The 20,345-nt window shown below is 50.8% G+C and overlaps 5 protein-coding genes and 1 non-coding gene across 6 annotated transcripts; all 6 read right to left on the bottom strand.

Annotated features, from left to right (window-relative positions):
• Positions 1-93: 93 nt before the first annotated feature.
• On the bottom strand, positions 94-705 carry BCR38DRAFT_322108 (uncharacterized protein; the record flags this gene model as incomplete). The annotated part of the gene is made up of 1 exon (XM_040854777.1): positions 94-705. A coding segment is annotated over one exon (612 nt), but the record flags the coding sequence as incomplete, so codon positions are not given.
• A 445-nt stretch (positions 706-1,150) lies between these two features.
• On the bottom strand, positions 1,151-2,863 carry BCR38DRAFT_407353 (amidase; the record flags this gene model as incomplete). The annotated part of the gene is made up of 1 exon (XM_040858159.1): positions 1,151-2,863. The coding sequence occupies one exon, from the start codon at positions 2,861-2,863 to the stop codon at positions 1,151-1,153; it is 1,713 nt and encodes a 570-aa protein (XP_040717998.1).
• A 2,309-nt stretch (positions 2,864-5,172) lies between these two features.
• BCR38DRAFT_156444 (uncharacterized protein) lies at positions 5,173-6,131 on the bottom strand. Its single transcript, XM_040853750.1, has 4 exons — positions 5,873-6,131; positions 5,729-5,814; positions 5,626-5,666; positions 5,173-5,557 (listed from the first exon to the last, which is right to left on the bottom strand). The coding sequence occupies exons 1-4, from the start codon at positions 5,889-5,891 to the stop codon at positions 5,254-5,256; spliced, it is 450 nt and encodes a 149-aa protein (XP_040717997.1). The 5' UTR covers positions 5,892-6,131; the 3' UTR covers positions 5,173-5,253.
• Positions 6,132-7,527: 1,396 nt separating this feature from the next.
• Positions 7,528-7,611, bottom strand: BCR38DRAFT_t120. Its single transcript has one exon. It is a non-coding gene; the product is annotated as a tRNA-Arg (tRNA).
• Positions 7,612-9,478: 1,867 nt separating this feature from the next.
• On the bottom strand, positions 9,479-10,031 carry BCR38DRAFT_456161 (DASH complex subunit Hsk3 like-domain-containing protein; the record flags this gene model as incomplete). Its single annotated transcript, XM_040861883.1, has 3 exons — positions 9,479-9,542; positions 9,679-9,800; positions 9,927-10,031. The coding sequence occupies 3 exons, from the start codon at positions 10,029-10,031 to the stop codon at positions 9,479-9,481; spliced, it is 291 nt and encodes a 96-aa protein (XP_040717996.1).
• Positions 10,032-12,438: 2,407 nt separating this feature from the next.
• Positions 12,439-14,945, bottom strand: BCR38DRAFT_336977 (ketopantoate reductase PanE/ApbA-domain-containing protein; the record flags this gene model as incomplete). The annotated part of the gene is made up of 4 exons (XM_040855501.1): positions 12,439-14,146; positions 14,206-14,638; positions 14,696-14,736; positions 14,791-14,945. The coding sequence occupies 4 exons, from the start codon at positions 14,943-14,945 to the stop codon at positions 12,439-12,441; spliced, it is 2,337 nt and encodes a 778-aa protein (XP_040717995.1).
• Positions 14,946-20,345: the final 5,400 nt, after the last annotated feature.

The raw sequence follows: 20,345 nt of genomic DNA, 5'->3' as shown, positions 1-20,345 counted from the left end.
ATCCAGCATCTCGCGCGGTTGCGATTGTGTTTGTTGCTCAGCCGTGTCCTTCTCCTCCGACACGCCCTCACGGGCTGTCTCAACATTTCCCGTATCCAAGACTTCCCCATTGAGAACCCATCGGTCCTCTTCTCGTTTCACAACCTCAGCCCATTTGGAAATCACAGGATGCCCACTCGCCACGTCCTCGAAGACGATATCACCGCCGCTCCCATTGTCGAGTCCCTCAATCTCATACTTCCACGTACCGTCTGAGTTCCAATACTGCTCGGTGAAAATCATGTCGGTGCTTAGCTCTCTGCGCGCATTCTGTAATTGAAGCGATGCGTGTTGGAAGTCTTCGCCGCCAGCGGCTCGCAGGGCACCAGCGATCCCTTCAAGATACCCAAGCAGCTGCCCAGCTTTCAGGCCGATAGTTGCGCCAAGGCTGAAGCCTTCGTCGAAGCCGGCCTGGATGCTTGTGGCTTTGGCTGCAGTGATGCCCTCGCGGTACCCTGCAGTGGCATGTTCGGTCTCGAGACGCCGGACGTCTGACGGGTGAGATTCTCTGCTCTCCAATCCGCGGTGTGCAGCGAAGACGGGAGATCCGGAATCGGACCCGAATACATCGTCCAAGGGGTCTCCAGCGTGAGCTGCTGGCTGAGGCGTAGAGACCATTTGGATGAAGATATCCTCGTCGTGGAGTTCCCGTGGTAGTAAATGCATCGTTTGTATCAAAATACCTGTGCACAACTCGATTCACAGCAGAACCGCAGATAATGACACAGGTTGGTCGTTTCTTTGCCAGTCGCAGGATTGACAACCCGTCTTTGGCAGCTGCAGATTGAATTTTAGCTTGAGTCAGCACAGTGCGGGAGTGTTGTGTGGACATATACACGGTCTGTCGTACTGTGATATACTTCACTGCCACCGGCGATGCACTTGCACTGCATCGTATTTAATCTCAGGAATATGTGTATGGCGTGATGTCTACGATATTGATCTTCTTGGCTCTTCATGCAGAATCTCGTTGGGAGCGTCACAGTTGGCTATATGGAATGCAACTAACAAGGCCAACCCTCTGGGACTTCTAGAAAACCCATCGATTACTCATTTGACATTATCTTGGTGCACTCATCCCATTGAATCTATCAATTAGTCAAATCCAACATTAAATCTTGATCTCAGCTCTGCCAGATCCCTCGGTCACTCTCTTGTTGACAATATCTACAAGCTCCGTCTGCGGCTGGATGTACGGCTGGATGGTATTCCGAACCTTTGTCCGCTGCTCAAACGCATACGCAAATCCTATCAACTTCTCCTCGCTCCAGTGCTCGCCCAAGAAGCTAACTCCAAAGGGGATGTTCGGCGCCGTGTTGTTCAGATTACCAAACGCATTCGGAACAACTGTCGTGTTCTCAGGATACTTGCCCAACGGAACTGTGACGATTGGCGCCCCGATGATGGCAGGAAGGGTTGACGCAAAAGTAGTCGGGACCACCAGTGCATCTAGAGAGAGGTTCGTGAGAGCACCAGTGATGCCAAGTAGGCCGCCGTAATAGAGGTCGGCCGTGTAATTCGACCAGAATTCAGGTGATTCGTTACCGTAGTCTAGAGCTAGTGCATCCTCCCAAATTCCCGTATCTCGTTCGGGCCATTCTTCGAGAGTGAAGTTTTGCGTAAACTCTTGCACATCCGACAGGGATGTGAGGTTGTTCGGGTTCACCGCAAGCTCGGAAAGGTATGAGGCAAGATTCTTGACAATATCGGCCATGAGAACGACTTGCTCAAAGGTCGCATTGGCTATGGCATCATACCCTTCCAGGTAGATATCGTCGACCACTTCGGCCCCGGCGGCACGGATGGTGTCGAGCGAAGCATTGAATGCTGCCACGATAGGTCCGTATTGCTCTTCGAATCCAGTGATGTCAAATACATTTCGCGGGACACCAATACGTTTCCCCTTTAGAGCATGGTAATTGCAGGCTGCGACATAATCCGGCGTGGCGCTGAAAGGAATCGCAGATGTGTAGTTGTCGTTCGGGTCCTGTCCAGCTATGGCTGCTAGAATGTAGGCAGCATCCTTGACCGTTCTCGCCATCGGGCCTATGGTGTCTTGGCGCTCAGAGATACCCACCACAAGGTATCTTGAAGTCAGCCCAACTGTGGGTTTGATGCCGACGAGATTGTTAACGTTCGAAGGCGAGACTATAGAACCGTCCGTCTCTGTTCCGAGGCAGGCTAAAGCCAGGCCCAGCGAGCTCGCAACACCGCTGCCAGAACTTGAACCAGAAGGATCTTGCCCGGGGTAGTAAGCACCCTCGGTCTGTCCACCCCAAGCCGACCATCCATTCGATGTGTTGTAGCTGCGGAAATTCGCCCACTGACTCAAATTGGTTTTACCCAAGAGAATTGCCCCGGCTTTTCTGAGTTTTGCGGCCATGGTGCTGTCTTCGGGGACCTTCACGCCGAGGAGTGCATATGATCCAGCAGTATTGGGCATGGCGTCCATGGTTGCTATGTTGTTCTTCAGGAGAATGGGGATGCCGTGAAGTGGACTCAGGACTGTCCCCTCTGCTCGCAAAGCATCCGCTTCCGCCGCAATTAACAGAGCATCAGTGTTGAGCTCCGTGACCATCTTGAGAGTCGAATTGACTTCTAGGATCCGCGAAGTATAGGCCTTGACCAAGTCTACGCTTGTGAACAACCCGGATTCGAGCCCTGACACAAGATCTTCCAACGTTGCCTTGATCAACGGCGGAAACGGCTTCCCATCGATTGCTGTACTCGCATCCGAATACTGTCCAGCGGCGGCGAGTAATCCCCCACCGATGTTCAAGATGGCCGACAGCAGGAGCGATGGAAAAAGCTTGAAGAGCAGCATTTTCTAAGCACAGACGAATTAGCTCGCGAACTCAGCAAGTGTAATGAAATAGAAACGACGATGAAAAGAGGGCATACCAGGTACTAAAGTAGCGCGAGGCAGTAACGCCCCTCTTCGCTGGATCAGATGAGTAGAAGGTCAATTGGAATATTAGCTTTACGTCTTGATAATGCATCAGTATGCACTCAGTATGTCTTTAATAGATTGCACCGTGTCGGATGCAGGACCCGGCGTAGGCTCTAGGCCGGAGATCTCATATCGCAAATAGCCGGGAGGTTAGGCAGGGATGATCTGGTTCGTAAATATCGGCGAGGAAGTTCATTCAGTTAATATCGACAGAGTATAGTCGTCATGGACAAATACCAGTTCGTCTGACCTGCCTTTCTCGGCATTGAAGATTGAAGCTGTGGTTTGCGCTACTATCTCGAGTTTCACCTCAGCAATGATGCCGATCCAACTGAATAAACGGCGCACGCAGGTGGACTAAACTGGATATGCCTGTTGACTACGCGGTGTAGCGGCTACCCCATGTCACAACACCTGTGTGTGCCGTGTATCTTGTTAACCGCTTGAGGCATTCCGAGGCTGCACCCCCATTCCGTAGTATCCGCGCTGCAGACCAAGACGTGTTTGAGCGGGGTAAATGCAACAACATCTCCGGTCTGTCCTAGAATCCCGGCTTGCGCAAAATAACGTTCCAAAAGGATGAGGATTGGCAAGATTGTCCACTCTGGGGTCATTTAAAGTGGCTTATCGGTCAACTTGGAAGCTGGCATTGCCTGGTTCTACTGGAAGGTTGCACATAGTTTGATGCTTGGCGCAAGCGTCACGCATCCTAGCGAAGTACCTTTAAACACGAGATATCTTAACAATACTGCTGTCTAGCGCTATGATCGCATGTATCCTTTGGGAACTATACGCCAAAGTCATTCACCAAAGTCAGATGTAAACGTCGTCCTAGTCGCGAAGATTGGAGAACATCGAGTTGGAGGTCTATGCGCACTCACAGTGGCTATCAGGGGTGGCTTTAGGGTAGTGCAGCTCCCACTGCGGTTTTAGACTCCATCGCCAAACACACCAGGACTCCTTTTTCAGAGCTAGCCTTCAAGTTTTTGTTCGTGACTTTGTTGATACAGCTCATGTCATCACAGTTGTTGCTCTTCACCAAACCGCATGTCATCTCATGCCCTAGGCATCTAAAGGTAGTCCAGATTGGCCATTATATTTGCACTGTTGTCCAGGTCCACTATACGCGTTTCCGGGATCTTTACTTTGTGTGCTGACAAATCTTTGGAGACTTTCATGAAGTAATGTTACCATTATATATCATCGGTGGTCCTGCCAGAAGTTCCGTGGTGCACCTCAAGGTTGTGGTCACACATTGCCCAAAATAGCGTGCGTTGGTCCATGACTTCAAAGACGAATAGGACGGAAAGCCGTTAAGTAAAATATCGGATGCAAGAATAAATACAGAAACCCCATCTGAACTTGTCCTGCTGAATTTGCTTATACTCGCATCATGGAACTGGGTTGGCGGACGATCTGCAACGGCTCCCCTGGCGGTAGCAACCTCAGGCGGTAGGTAACCATGCCGCGACGGCTGCCACTGATTACCATAGTGACGTATGCCACAGCAACTTGACGGCGATTCTGACAGCACCATCCCACGGCAAGAACAACGCAGGTTGGGTTTGCGTGACGTCAATTTGGCAAAGGCAAAGAGCAGTAACTGCGAAGATATAAAGTAGAATATGGTGGTGATAAACTGCATTGCATTGAGTTTGTATCAGTGTGTTGCAATTTTGCAATGAGTTTCTAAAGTGCTACCATGCCCCTAATCCAAGCACCAACTCCTCCAATCCCCCAATCCTCCAATCCTATCCAAATGAGGTTTTTCTTGAGCAACGTAACACCCTTTGCAGAGGTCGAAAAGTTTTGCGTGTGAAGCGCCAAGCTGGCTGATGTCTTTGACGGGAAGTATCAGGCCTGACCAGGGAAAATCAGTGAGTAGAAATATGGAGAAGGGATGGAGAGTCAAACCTGAGCTCGCCAAGGAGATCGGCAACGGTGCTTCGCCTGGTCTCGTGGCAAGGGTGGCAGGGCTTGAAGGTTAGTAGTCAGGCAGAGAGGAGGAGGGGAGTGCAAACCTTGCAGATGCTTCAGCCATCGAGTTGTCCATGATTTACAAGAAGATTCTTAAAGATCAGTAAGTAGTTAGTCAGAGAGAGGGGAGGGAATTCAAACTTCGTGGATGCTTGAGGCATCGAATTATCCAGATCTTTGAGGCGATTGCAGCTGCTCCGGTTTTTGACTCTGGTACATTCGCATCTCCCAGGCAACAAGTCGAAAAACAAACAAGACTATTCACAAGCACAGCAGAAACCTCAACTCTATGATCCTTTCCAACCAGACCGACCCAGAAGTTTTCCAAGAGGCATTAAATCACCAAAGCTCTGCAAATTGCAGTGCCGTAGCACGCTTGACTGATGAGCAAAGGAGAAGTAGCTGCACAGAAGAGCCATTGTGCAGTCACGAAGTGACGCTGGAGTTCTGATGCAGGCTTGCCTCGTACTTCCTTCTGGGAAAGTCATGGCGTACCGGGAAGAGAGTGAGAAGCATTTGTGTTGGACATGGGCCATTGTTCGGTGACAAGTGCAAGGAAGGATGGAAGCAGGAATATGAGTATGAACGTGGCTGATGTAGTTGTCAGATGAAGGAATGGGAGAAGTATGAAGGAGGAGGGAGCAGGTGTTTGGACTTACAATATGGTGGGAGCCAGCTGGACTGATTCACGTCTCGAGAACTGCTCATGAGTGCTGAATAAATCAATTTTGTGGTCAAAAAAAAGAAGCGGGAAAAAATTACCAGGTGACGGAAACAGCTGATTTGATCATTGCTGATGATCAATTCATCACTGAATAGAGGGGTCATGGCCCGAGAAGCTCGAAGCCAAGGAGGGTGTCAGTTTTGGAAGGCACATTGGAGAAAGTGATATTATGCTTACCTGACTTGCCAAATGTTGTGACATGTTTCTGCAATGCAGAATTGAGTGCCAATGCACTCCGAATGTGGTTGGTTCTGTTTGGTGGAGGAGAATTGAGGTGGTGATGAATGCCAATGGTCAAGGTGACCGAGGAAGAGATGAAAGTGGACGTGGATGATGAATGATCAAGGTGGATGGTCATTGACGAAGATGCAGATCATAGTGTGTGATAGAACAAAACGTGGAAAGGTCAATCCAAATCCGCATGTTGAGGATGAATTTGTTTTGAGGCGGGACATCTGGTGTTGCTCTGGGACCTTAAGTAGTTGGAGGGCAGGAGCTGCAATCAGCCAAGAGGGCACCACTAGTCTCTTTTTGGATGTGATCTGCAATTTCAAAAATCCCCGATTGGATTTTCAAAATGCATCAGATCCGCATTGGTACGTACCTTCCAACGTCCTTCGTTCAGCCCTGCCAAATTGAGGCAACTGCTCTCACATCTGGACGCTTCCATTGTCCAGTTTTTTTCATTGACGATTTTTCGACATGAATTGCATCCCAGTCCAAAGTTCGGTGGTCGCAAGATATCTGCTGTTGGGCAATATGGGCGACCAAAATCTCATGAAGCGCATGTATTCGCTCGGTAGAATTGATTTAATTTGATTGCCCTCTTCACACTACCTCCCATTGCCTCCTCTTGCTCCGGGCTCTTGTTATCTTGCACGAACACTGCCGCAGATGTCTCCCAAGTCGTAAATAGACGGACGAACTGACAATGGCTACATACGTGAATACAACGATGTGACAATGTTGAATATTTTCCATCTCTCGCCCGATGGTCCGTCTAAACACTCTATGGTCTTTGCTTCCTGCTTTCATGAGTCAGAAACCACTGGAAACTGTGAATGACCTCGAGGTTGATGGTTTCCAAATCTGCAGGCCAGGATGCTGAACTACTTCTGGTTGCTTTCCTGGCGGAAGCTGCATTCAGGATGCAAATAAACTTAGGGGATGTCCATGACGACAAGCTTCGAAGTACACACAATGCTGTTATTGCAGACTGCATGGCCCGTGTTGGAGCTTTGTCGTGCCTGAGCAGAATCCTGATTCTCGCGTTTATACGCATTTTCGTCTTGCGCCTCCTCCCACTGATCGCTATTTTTTTATTGTTTTTTTTACTGATTACACCACCTAAGCAACCAATCCAGTTAGTGCACAGGAACTAATCTTGTTGTTTTTTGCCTTTATTCCTCCTTTCAGATGTGATGACCATCGGTTCGGAAGAGAGATACCATGGAAGCGACCTGCGTCCTTATTTGGTTTCCGGACAAATGTTTCAGAGTCGCGTTGAAGTCGTGCCTGCCTGCTCATTAGTAACTAGTCCTATCCCCGATACCGAATATGCATATGCAGCATGCACCATAGCTGGGATACCAGATGTGGTCACTTGCGAAGATGGGCTCGAAAAAGTGTCTAAGGTAGGTAAGTAGGTAGGCTCTACTACTTCTAAGTTTGAAGAACCTTCAAGGCTTTCTCTTGCGCTTACCGTCCAGATACAGATGATTGTTGTTGGAGGATTTTCCAAATTGAAAACAGAGTCATTCAAACCCCAGAATCATAGAACCGAGCTGCTTCACAATCCGCAGCAGCACGACATCAAGGATCCGCAAAAAGACCCAAAAGCCCACAACGGGAGTCGAACCCGTGACCTTTGGCTGTCACAAGGCATCGGAGACCAACGAGCTAACCACTGCTCCATGAGGGCTTTAATCGATAAAGTGAGTAAAGGAGATACATACGGAGGCGCCGCGTGATCGTAGGCAGCCATAACTAGAAGCGAACCAGACAGCACAGTCAACTCACGATGGCCCAGAAAGTCTGCAAATTGAGCGTCATTTGAAATCTCAACATGTGGCTTAGGTAACGGATTCGAGCATTTGGAAGTCGAGGCGGCAAGCACGGAGCAGGCCAGACGGGGCTTCAAAGTACTCTTGTGAGGCAGGTACGACCCTCTGGGCTGTTGCCATGACGTTATGTCTTTCTTCAAAAGGACAGTTGACTGGTTTTGCGATTTCTTTGTGAAGGATCTGGAAGAAGGTTGTTTATTCGGATAAATGAATGCACATTTGGTAGTGACGGAAGCCTTCGACGCCACTTATGGGATCCGTGGTTGAAGTGTTATGCGAAGTGTAATACCAATATTGATACTGGCTCCCCTGGCCCAGGAAGTCTCATTCAACAGTGACAGTAAATTTTAATGTAGTTTTACGGTTTCTGATATTCAGCTGTGCCATAAGTTATATCATGCGATTGAGGAGCTTGCAAGACAGCGATCCCATGGAATGTTCTACGGAAGAACAGATAGATCACCAACTCCAGGACCCCGGAATTTGCCCAGTCTGGCCGCCGTTTCCCACTTACTAAGAGCATGCGTGAGCAGTTGTGGCTCTCACCAAAAAGCACCCTAGCTGATCATTTCGTAGCACCGAACATGGAAAGGACCAACGTAGTGTAGCAAAAGGGACTTCAGAGCTCCTGGCTATCATCAGGATGCGAGACACAAGTCTCGGTTGTAGTAACCGTGTTAACCCACCAGTCCCCCATTCCCTAGGAACAACATGGAGCATAGCAAGCCTAAGCCTTCAACCTCAGACATCATACTAAAGAACGAGGATTTGGGGAGTGTGTTGAGTTATCATTCCAGCGAAGCATCTTCGGTATGACTCGAGACGCCCTGAAAAGCTTGATCAGTCGACTCGATTACACGCTTGAAGCTCCAGTTCCTTGTGTTATTACCCAAGTGTTTTAATACCAAGCCCCGAGAGAAAGGAGCAAGAGATCATGAGAGGTTTCGAGTATTGAAATGCATTTTGTTTTCGAGAATCTGTTACATGGCTTGCGGATAATTCAGAACAACTTCATTCAAACGGGGCGGGTTGCCCGTATTCACATGGCGCCGTGCTACCCTCGAGCCACCCCTCTTCATCTTTCCAATTGCAGGCTTATTGATTGTAGTGATCGACAAGCTTTCACTGATATTTCATGACCGAAGATTCATGGAGTGATTTCAGGCACTGTAAGATCTCTACGATGCCGTGGGGCCGCATCTCTCAAGTCCGGGAAGCGACGGCATTGAAGAAAGCAGCCCGCTGTGATATACGTGTAAGTAGAACAGCATCCTTCAGCTCCTGTCGTAGAAGCAACGAGTCTTTATACGCTGAAAAACACCCGAATGACTTCCGTCGAAACTACAGAGACAAGGTCACCAATACCCCTGACACTCATGATTTCACCAATCGTCAAGATGGCCCCATCACTATTTCGGAGATATCTTCCATCCGACTGCTGGGAGCGCTACGAGTGAAATGGCAATTGGAGAATCATACCAGCACCGTATCACTGTGGCGGACCTGAATTGTTCACATATCTAGAGGTGATTCGGCCCATCTCCCAGTTTGTACCCCCTCCAAGTCCAAAGGACGCGCATGCCTGGATGCGCTGGTTGCAGCGGAGCTCATTTACCAAAGCACCGCAAATCACTATGTTAAGCGTCTGTCCAAAACACAACCACTTCCAATAAGAAGCTCCTTATGTCCTGCTCCCACCATCTGGCATACTAATCTCCGCTTTCCTTATTTCATCTGAGGCTGCTCCTTGACCGACTCCTCCCCAAGCACCTTACTCGCAGCCATGAACCTACAAACACAGAAATCATCAGCGTCTATCCCTGAAATCCCAACAATCGACCGCAGTAAACACACAAGGGCAGGCCAACCGATCGAACCAGCGGACGGAGGAAAAAGAAGAGAAGAGACAAAGAAACAATACTCACATCCCCCCATGCCAACTCCCCAAGCCTCGCATAGCCTCAGCCTGCACAGCAGTCATGCGCAGCAAGTTCTCCGTATCCGCCAAATTGGACGACAACTGCGCCAGCTGCGAGTGAAGTTGCGTCTGCCACAGTTCCAGTCGAGTCAGCCTTCAGCTCTATCTACCTTCCCATCTCACGTCTCCTCGTGTGGCTCCCTTTTCCCCTAAAATTTAAAGCAAGAAGCCCAACACGCAAGAAGCAAGACTTACGAGCTGCCGCGCCTTGACGACGCTCCCCGATCCCTGTGGCGCCATGGATGGCCTCGTTGCCGTGCTGCCGCCTTGCGTGGTCATGTTGATATTTCTGGTCGCCATTTTCCCTCTTCTTTGTCTCTTTCGGGCTTAGATATCAATTGATTCTCGATGCAGAGTTGCCTGCCTTCCCGAGGGTGCGAACGGTTTTACCGCACTGCCACGTTGATGCGCGACGGTTCAGACTGCTCGGAGCTTGAAGCAAGAAAAGCACGGGGGAGGCAGATGGGTCCGCAATTAGGTTTTCAGCGGCCCGAGGCGATGTGGCAAGATTCTCCGCTACGATTAGGACTGCCCGAGATGTTCTCAAGCAGAGCAGCAACGACTTGCCGTGTAATCTATGGCTTGCCGTTGCACACCTCGCCGTCGTGCCTTTCGCCAGTGCAGGAAGTGGGGTGCTCCCATTTCCTCTTGAGCTGCTCTAACTCGAAGTTGTGTTCCAAACAACGGCTTTAGCGCCAAATCCCGACCAATAAGGCAGCCACGATGCCATCCGCATCAACAAGATGACCAATGTTCAATAACACCGTTTTCGAGCTTCGCCCTGTCAATTCGCAATCAAGATTCTCAAGCCTTGCCGTGTCGAGACATGAACGAACCACAGTATTCGTGGCACGCCACTCACCGCGCCTGACCGTTCGGGGATGTGACCCTAGCTTTCCACCTTCCTCCCCATCCCATCCCATCCAAGTGGATCCCCTGCGCCCCGAAAATTCGCGGTCCGTCGCGTGGTTTCGAGTTTGTAAACCTCCGAAGGTCAAACCACCTCTAGATTTAGCTACAAATCATGGGAAACCCCGTTCCCGTTGCGACATTAGATCAACCTGAAATAGTTCCAGATGACATCCACCGCACGGTCGAAAAACAGGGATTAAGTTCTGCATGGTTGGCAGGTCAGGGTGGGCACCTGTATCAGTCTGATGTCTCGGATGCCGAGTCTCTCGAACTTGACAGCTTTCATCCTGGACTAGAGCTCAGGGGGTCAAGAAGGCAATGATGCATGCAGACTTTTGGAGTGATTCCATGACCACCCTAGTTGGCTAGAGCCCTTCCCAGCAAGTTTCCGCCTCAACACCAAGTTTCAAGGAATGTACCAACAAGCAGTTGTGGCAGAAACCATTTTCATAGCAGAGTTTAATGTGTCATCATCGTGTGTATGTATATATGCTCATCGTCTGCAACTTGATTGTAATCATTTGCTAGTCGCGAATAAGCGGCCTTCATTAAGCCTCACTCACTCCTAAGGTGGTAGGTAGTCATCTTCTCTGTTCCCTTGCTTTGCAACGTCTAATTTGAGCATCCATCCAGCTCGACATCGTTGTACCACTTACTGGCCTTCTCCATCGCTGTCCGGTGCTCTCTCCAGAGTTCAACGTTGCCACTTTTCCCGTTGCTCGCGTAGTAGTCTCCCTCGTATCCTAGGCCACACCAAAGTCTGCATTCGTATGCTCCAGCTTTTAAAATGTTACGATCGCAAGTAAATAAAAAAGAAAACATAGAAACAAGAGAGGGAGCAGGCATTGCTGTGCTTCATTGCCATGAGGGGGCGGGGGGCCATCAAAAAATAATAATAGAATGCCTCCGCTGGCTGTTGCTCCATAGGTCATATGTGCGGTACTGCATAGTCTCTTCCTTCCTCCCTCCCTCCTTTCACCTCATGTCGTCAACGTCCTGTGCTGAAGGGCGTGGTGGAGGCCAACCCAAATGTATTTCGTAAACGTGTCGCCTGCAAAAACCAAACTACTCCTCTCTCGAAATCCAGGGCATCAAACCGCACCCCGATTGACTTAGAGCACACACGCAAAGAAAAAAAAGTAGAAGCAACCAAATGAACATCATGACCAGAATTTTGTTTGTACAAAGCTTCGAATTTGTTCCCCGTCGGCGGACGGACAGCTGTTATCCTTGTCTCCTTCATTAATTCCGTCGGTGGCGAGGGACGCCGTGGAGCTTTTGCGAATCTCCAGAACCTTGGGGGGATGGGCAAAATTTAAGGCCGAGATGCCGTGAGTCGTGTCGTGTCGAAACAAGAGCATGGTATTTGCGCCATGGGAAGAAAGACGGAGTATATGTGTTTCGTAGAAAGACAGCAGGCCCCGCAACCCAATGCAATATTACCAGAAATGAATAGCTGCTGCTTTGTCGTTCCAAATGCCTATGTACGTTGGGACCCGGTGAAGGGGCGACTAAAATTATGTGTATGTTGTAGAAAGTTTAACCAAGTCGTTTTCGTCTAGCCGTTGCCGAATGCATCCATTATACGCAAGTCCAGAAGGGTCATCAGAAGTCGTCCACTGAGTTGCAAACATGGCGAAAGCCGATAGTTGTGTATCCATGCGTGCCATCAGAGTGAGTGGAAGGAATATTCCAGATCAGCGGATTCGAGTCGATATACGTGGCGTGGCAGCGACGTCACAGCCTGTGTGGTCAGTAACATGTATTGTGGACTGCTAGTCACTTGGCACGTCCTTTACCGGACACCGATGGGAGGTCGCGGACCGAGACTGCTCTGGCTGCTGTGTGCAGAGGGTTCCGAGTCTAGGTGTGTGGATTCACCACTCCCCCCGCTACCGCTCGCACTGCCAGTCAGACTCCGTACATCTTTGAAATTTGGTGGTTGGAGGGCGCTCACCCCGACACGTTGTTCAACCTGCTGCGGTGCGACCGAATTTCCTTGACCTGGCGGGTACCGAGGGACTGGCTGGCGCATGCCGTCTGGTGGAGATGGGCGGCCATTCATACCAGGCGGCGACGGGCGGCCGTTGCCACCACGAATGGACGGGCTGTACGGATTGCCCGGCGATTGACTAGCACGTCTCGGGAACGGTCCATTCATCCCAGCCATGCTCGGTCCGTTCAATGCGTCCAAATGCTGAGCTGTCAGTGAGTTGGTTCGGGAGCCGGCATGCATCTGTCCCCGATCGACAGTACCGTATCGGTTGGAAGAGCACGACATCAACGGGTCGTCGAGGATGTTCTCGTGGAGGCCAGGCACGGCGTCGATGATCTGACTAGAACGGTTTCTGCCGAATCCTGGCCGGCCCCATCTACTACTTCGGGCAGGCGGTGCCATCGCTCCCATCTCAGGATCGCGCCGAATCTGGCTCTGGCTAGGCGCCTTGGAACGGTTCTTCCTGGACGTCACACTCATCATGTCGAAGTTGTCCGGATCGACCATGGGCGCAATGTTGGCGTTGGGGTCGAAGTAGTCATCCTCCTCGTCATCTTCGTCATAGACGGCCCCAGGGGGAGGGCCCATGCCACCACCGTTACGTGGAGGAGGTCGTCGCCTGGGACCCGGAGGGCCAGCGGGACCGGGGGGCCCGGGTGCGCCACGCCTCATACGCAGCTCTTGTTCTTTCAAAGCCAGTTCACGCTGACGAAGCTGCAATTCTCTCTCGCGGATGGCCAAGTCGGGGTTTTCAGCAGGATATCCAGCTTCGCCACCCACCGGCACCTCATCGTACATGACCAAATGACTGAAGTCGGACAGGTCTTCTTCCACTGAGCCGCGTCTCGAAGGCTGCCGCATACCATTTGGCGCGCCATTCATGCCACCGTTCATTGGAGGTCGGTAACCGTTTGGTGGACCGCCGTTCATGCCGGGAGGAGGCCCACGGCGCATGCCCGGCGGTGGTCCCGAGTAATTGGACGAGTTTCTTGGTCGCTGTTGAGGTCTACCCATGCCATTCCCGTTGGGCATTGGCACCCCGTTCGGGACGATGCGGGGCGGCGGCGGTCCGTTAGACGACATACGGGGCATCGATATGGTTCCTGTTGGTGAACCTGGCACGGGGGCTAAGCCGTTGATTTCCTTCGGCCGCGTTTGGTTGACAATGTTGAGGTTGTGGAAAATGGCATAGAGCGTCTCGATACGTGGCAGTTTGACCCCTGAGAACTGAGCAAGCTTAATTGGAGAGCCGAGGAACGTCTCCACTTCCATTGGTCGCCGCGCAACGTAGTCTTGCCACATGATGCTCGAACCTTCTGCAGGTTGACATTGCTCCTTGATCGTGCTCTGCTTGAATTCGGCGTTAAGCGTACACCCAAAGGCGCTAGCAAGCTCAATGAGTTCGTCAATTACATCAGACACCAGCTGTCTGACTCCCGTCTTTTCCAGAAGGGCCGAGTGTGAACTAGTGTCAAAGATGACACTAGCAGGATGGAAAGCGATCGGGCTGTTTTGCAAAATATTAGTACTAAACGTTAGGCGATGCGGACACCCTCTCCGACTCACCCAATAACCCGCTCAAACTGCTGTTGCCGAATGTTCGGCGATACCTTGCAATCCACTTGGCCAGTACTCAAGGTCATAGCCAGAGCCTGAGCCATATCGTCTTGGATCGCCGGAGGGATATTGGCATTCTTGTTGGCGGGCCCAACCCATATTTCGCTTGAGCCTTTGTGTTCGAATTCGCTGGTCCCCAGTTGCGTGATTTGGGCATTGGAAACAAGTGACAGGACAACATTTGTCGGAAACCGCTCCTCGATGGTTTGCTCCACACCCAATGTGTGCGTTGTATTTATCAAAACGCAAGTATGCTGGGGCGTAACCACCGAGTCGATTACGGATGCAAGGTCGTAGACGTCTGGCAACGCCTTGATGCAGAGAATGACATAGTCAAATGCACCCTCTTTGTTGTTCGCAGCCTCTTCAGGGGTTCGGACAACTAGAGCGCGGAAGGTCAAAAAGCTGCCTGTGTTATATGCGGGTTTGTACGACTTACCTCGTCGGGGTTTGAAACGTTCGAGACTGCCAGTCTCGGACCTAGATGCGAACGGTTAGAGGACTCCCCATAGTGGAGCCGACATAGGGACCTACTTGAAAGATATGCCATATTGATGAACTGCCTCGTAGCCCGACTTCCAAACCAGCGTCACATCGCAAGCGTTCGTTGCTTGGAGTCTCCATGACAGGAAGGCGGACACAGCGTTGCCGCCCACTGTACAGACTCGCATTAGCTCATAATCGTCCATGGCTGGGCTCGACACGGTAAACACGATGCATGCGCCGGCGCGGTGCTCCGCGAGGCAGGGGGTTGATGTGGTAAACGAGAGTAGAAACGAATGTGGGATGGTATGGCGGAACGATGGGAGAGACACAGGACAACAAGGCGAGCGATGAGGAACAAAACTTTTCGCCCCTGATGGTCGCACCAAGGGTCAGGCACGGAGGGGGGTCACCGGTTATCAAGTATGCAGAGGTGGCGAATGTGAACTCGCGGGTACACTCGCAGTGTGGTGAGGTGCAGGTGATAGTAGCAGGGACAGGAATATGAATAGGTTAGTAACTGACCTGAGAGGATCTTGAGGCGAGGTGTCAAGGGCGCCATGATGTTCACCAGATGTGGTGTCGTGGGCTGGCTTCCACTGCCGTAACCCTTTGCTATCTAGCGCCGGTGTGTTCTGTGTACGTTCCCACGATGCGTCGGAATGGTCCCGTGTAGCGCGACCAGCCAATGTAGCAGCCCTGTATCACTGGCTACACAATGTGCAGGTCACGACCGACGGGCGCAGGAAAGCAGCGACGCCTCCCAGTGGCTGTCTCGCTTGGGAAGTACCCTACGAAACTGGGATTCTTGCAAATCTCGGTATCCCGCTCTTTGTCGAAGAGATCTTTGCCCGTTTCGTAGCAGCCAAAGAGTTGAGATATGTCCAATTATTGAGTGTCCGAGTATTATTGGGACGCAGATCGGGAATTGACGTTTCGGCGAGGCAGTGTTCACAGGTTCATTCGGGGTGTCGTTGGAGTGCAGGAAAGGAGACGAGTCGACCAAAGACAAATTGGCGGCGGCAGATCAAACCCGACCAAGGCAAGTTTCTCAGTTACTTGCTTGCTTTGACAGCTTGCAGGTTTCTTCCCACCCAAAGCAAAATGCAGAAGTTGCAAATAGCCCAGGAGATGGAATGGTAACGAGCGTAGAGGGCGCGGAAACGAATTCGAGTCGGAAGGAACTAGGGAGAGGCACCGAGTGTTGGTTGAATTAAAGCCGGTCGCACGACGTGTCGAATCCGAAGCTAGCCAAAAGACAAGAAGAACGGACAGCGTTGTTTCAAAAACTCGTCAAATAAGAAAAGTAGCGAGCGGACGCAACGACTCGGGACGGCTGTTTGTGGAGAGTAGTAGTGGTGGTGGTAGTGGTGGTGGGCGTAGTCGTGGTTAGAGAAAGGTAAAGGGTGGTCGTTGGTAGTGGAGGAACTAGGTGAGATGGCGGAGGACTGCCCAGGAGATAGCAGCAGCAGGGCAAGAGTGTGAGGGCAGATGCGGCAGCGCAGCAACAGAAGGATGATGATGCAGAGACTGCAGAGGGTCCAGTGGACCAGTAGGATGTTGCGGGAGGAAACGTCGTTGGACTTTCAAGCCAGGCACCGCCAAGCTGGGATGTTTAAGCCAGGATAGGGTGGACACCCGATGCTCAAGTGTTCGTCTGGTGGGACAGGGCCTCGTGATTTGGGGGGGTGTGCACCTCGCGAGTCGCAAGTTGCCAGGTGGGCTGAGCAAAAAATCACAATATCGACAGGCCCAAAAGACGAGTCTGGTACTGTGCTTTGGCTGTTGGAATTATTGAGATTGGATAGATTAGGATTAGTTGACCCGCCGTCCGACAATCAGGGAAGTCAAGCCGAACGGGAAAGCGTCTAAAACAGGTCCTAAAGGGGTTAAAGGGAAGCCGGCCCCAAGACGGAAAGTGTGTCAAAGCCCAGCAGGCGGCACAAAAGGGCACTCGCTGCCTCAACGCCTCTAGAGGTCTGCGCTGTGAAGTCTTGCTGCGAGGCTCTCTTTGGCAGTAAATGCTCTCCTTGCCTTTTTTTTTTCCCTCTAACCTTTGGTTCAAGGTTGAGCTTTGCATGTGCAGTAGTAGATGCAGTTCCAGTAGTGAATAGACTCAATGCAACCGTTTTATTCTTCTTTTCCGCTGCAAGTTTTCTTCTAGCCGGTGAATAGTGTGCGACCAGGCTTGTCAAGTGGTTCTTGACATTTTCACTCAGCACATGTGAATGTGCAGGTACCTGGAGTTGAGGTCTGTTTGTCTTTAATTCCTCATTGTTTTGAGCTGTGGTGACAAAGCAAGCAACAATTATCACTTGTAACAGGTGATTGTTTATTGAGCCGTACAGTCTGACAGCACACGGTCTTCTGGGGCCGGGTCCCCATAGTCGCGATTGAGAGGACGCAGATGCAACACGCGTTCTCTGCTGCAGTCATGCAACAGGTACTTGGATCCCTACGTCAGTACTGCGGCATTTGGTGTCTCCCTGACTTAAGTGAGATGGGCGTAGCAGTTTTTGTGGCGTAATCCTTGGACGTGAAGGGCTAGTCGAAATTTCAGTACACTGCTGATCCCAAAGAAACGTTCGTCTCAAGTGCGAGAGCAAGTGGTGTGTGTTCGGTGCGAATCGTATACTTTTGACATATTGAGGTCCGTGCACTCTCAGTGCCATTATGACGTGGTGCATCAGTCAAGTCGCCGTAGATGTGGGTTTAGAAACAACTCGACTTGGACGAAGAGAACTCCATATGCCATTGCCTCAGGGGCAACTTAGAGCTCGTTCTGTACTCCGTAAGGAGCTACAGAGTGGTAGTACTGGAAGACGTTTGCATTCTCTAGTCTGTGCAGTTAAAGTACATCTGCCGATCATCGATCCGGCCTGGCAGATAAGCCTCTAAACCGCCGGTCTCTAGAGCTGAAATTTCAAGTAGACCGCCGCGGGGGGCGATTACACCGGAGGCGCCGGAGGGCTTGTTTGGATTCGTGGATGTGGGTCAATACTTATTGCGATATACAAGTAGGGTTGACGGTGACTGCTGATATCTTCTGTACTCCCCCAAAGAATTTCGAAAAGCTTCAATTTCATGAGTTAACCTAGCAGTAAAGCGACAATTGTCACTTTTCTGGTCCAGCTAAGGCGAGGGCCCCGCTGGATACGATACAGCAACTCGACGATACCAAACTCAACTAGAACCGTTGACAGATGCGAAAGAAAGTTGTGCTTGGGATACGGAAGGCTAAGGTGGGATTTTCTACGTGGCTTGGATCCTGCAGACGATTCTCAATAGGCCAAGCCCGAACGAACAATTTGAAGCTCCTATTTTCTCGAGCCTTTTGACGGGCGACGACTTCGACGGCGTTTTGTTGAACGCTGAGCCCTTTGGCCAGTATATATAGAAATTCCCCTGCGTTTCGTCGTATCAGCTACAGTGAGTATGCTGTGCCTCTGGCTGTGCGACTCTTGTACCGTGTACGCAGGTGTACGCAGATGCATGTGCGTCGTGGTGGTGGTGGTGGTGGTCGCACATCATGCATTGATAGTATTCCAGAGCCCCTTCGTATTCTCCATCATCCGTGCCTGGACTTAGGAGCCTGGATATAAAGAGTCCTGAATCACAATCTTGCCGACTCTGACAGCCGCGTTAGTTGGGGTTACAGGACATGAACATCCTTGAATATCAGCAGGGGCTGCTCGTAAACACGCCGGGTAGGATACCGTCCTCTAGGTTCCCAATGATGTATTTTCTCACAACGGATCCAGCCCATATGCAGCCCCAGTGTACGCGTATAACCACTAAGGCCGTTGGTTGCATTGGTGAAGAAGGTGACGATAGGGCTTGCCTGGATAGGGGGGATATCGCCGCTTCCTATTCACTGTGCACCAGCCAGCACATTTGTAATCCAATCCACAGTCCGTGTAGCATCGCTCTTTCAGCGGTGCCCACATAGTTCCCGACATGCCGGAGAGGAGGGGGCGATCCAATCAAGGCGACATGCTAGGCGATGTTGAGAAACTTGGATGAAAACGGCTGCACATGGCCAAAACTTGGAAGGGGAAATTAAAACCTGACAGTATTTACAGTGTTGGAATGCGCTCCTCGTGGGTATATTCGGGGTCTGTATCAGGCTGCAGGTGCTAGTGTCAATATGCCTGTCAAAAAAAGAGTTCGCGGCCGAGTTCAAGATCTTCAGGCCACCCCTGCCGGCCGCGTCCCAGTTCCCATTTCCGGTCAAATAGCCAGTTTCTCGCCTTGTTCTTCTGATGCTTGTTATTTGCACCTGCATAAGAAATAAAGACTGCGCCGGAATATATCGCAGCCTCTAGCGCAATTGAAGGTTCAATCCCGAGCCGTCTTCCATTAAAAGCCGTGACTTTGAAATGAGAATCGGGATCTGAGATAAACGCCGTCTCACTTGTTTGTTTTACAAAGTAGAGTTCCTGCACACACCTTGGTCAGACTTGACGTGGAGGATTCTCAACTGGGTATTCCAGCCTCTCGAAGGCTCAAAATGATTCCACTTCCAACCTTGAAAGTTCGAGTTGATAGGCCGATTGCGGGTCCCGACAGGTGGCTTGGCAGAATATTCGCAAGCCGAAGTGCTTGCATGTCAAGACTCGATAGAACTTAAAAATCAATCTTGCAGGGTTCGAGTAACCACCTAGCGAAATTCGGGGTTGGAAGCCGTTCCGTGCGGACTTGGCAGCAACCTGATCATATCTTTTACTATCTTCTTCAAGAACCAAGATCTACGAGGTAGTAACATAGATCTCCAGGTAGATGGTCATGCTTGAGCTGAAGTCGATCTCGTTCTCGACGCGATGCGATGTTCATTTAAATAGTAACTGTCCATCCACTTCCAGTCCAAGCGCCAATTGACCACTTAACACGACGCCCGCCGCTGACATGCTCCTCAAGCACGAGCTGCTCCCCCTTAGAGCTGCATCCCTCGAACGAGCACTCTCGGTATGTCAATGCAGCTACTCTGCAAGGTAACAACCTCGTGTATATTTATGTACTAATACTTTAATAATGGGACGAAAGTTTTGTGACGCAACTTTACCCGTAGCGATGTTTCCTCGCAAGCCGATGCCGTCCAGGCATTCCATGTTCTAGAAGGTCACAAGCCCAACGCCAAGCCATGAATCGCAGTGGGTGCGGTGGAAACTCGACCAGCGATATCCGACGCGTTAATTAATTCTGTTCGGAGTCGGGAGGATAGCAAAGGCCCTTAGGAGAACGCGATTCTGCCAACTGTCCAACCTGTTCAAGCTTCAATTTTCAGCCTTCCGTCGCTAAGCTCAAGCGTCCAACCCGCTTGCCTTGTCTGTCACCTGAAAGGATGCTCTCACTATCCAATATTGGTCAAAAAAAAACAGACTAGGCTAGCCCAACCTCGCAGTATCCGCAACGGCTTTGAGCGAAAACGGACGAATAGGCTACCGCTGTCCCACAACGCTTGTGCTCAGGGGTGATCCTGGTCTTTGATAGCCTTGGGCCGGATGGCAACCTCCTGGATATGCATTCCCAATTCGCAATCGCGGTTCGACTGGCGGCTCTGAAAATCGACTGAATAGACAAGTGCAACGGTCAACCTGGTGTACCAA

This window comes from Pseudomassariella vexata, assembly GCF_002105095.1.
Source record: "Pseudomassariella vexata strain CBS 129021 chromosome Unknown BCR38scaffold_4, whole genome shotgun sequence".
Lineage (NCBI taxonomy): Eukaryota > Fungi > Ascomycota > Sordariomycetes > Amphisphaeriales > Pseudomassariaceae > Pseudomassariella > Pseudomassariella vexata.
The sequence above is the reverse complement of the archived record's forward strand: the minus strand, read 5'-3'. Positions and strand labels throughout refer to the sequence as shown.

Coding starts and splice junctions, on each gene's coding strand:
- BCR38DRAFT_156444 (XM_040853750.1), bottom strand. Junction 5,667..5,728: donor TCAGCTGTTTCCGTCACCTG/GTAATTTTTTCC, acceptor ACTCATGAGCAG/TTCTCGAGACGTGAATCAGT. Junction 5,558..5,625: donor CAGCTGGCTCCCACCATATT/GTAAGTCCAAAC, acceptor CAACTACATCAG/CCACGTTCATACTCATATTC.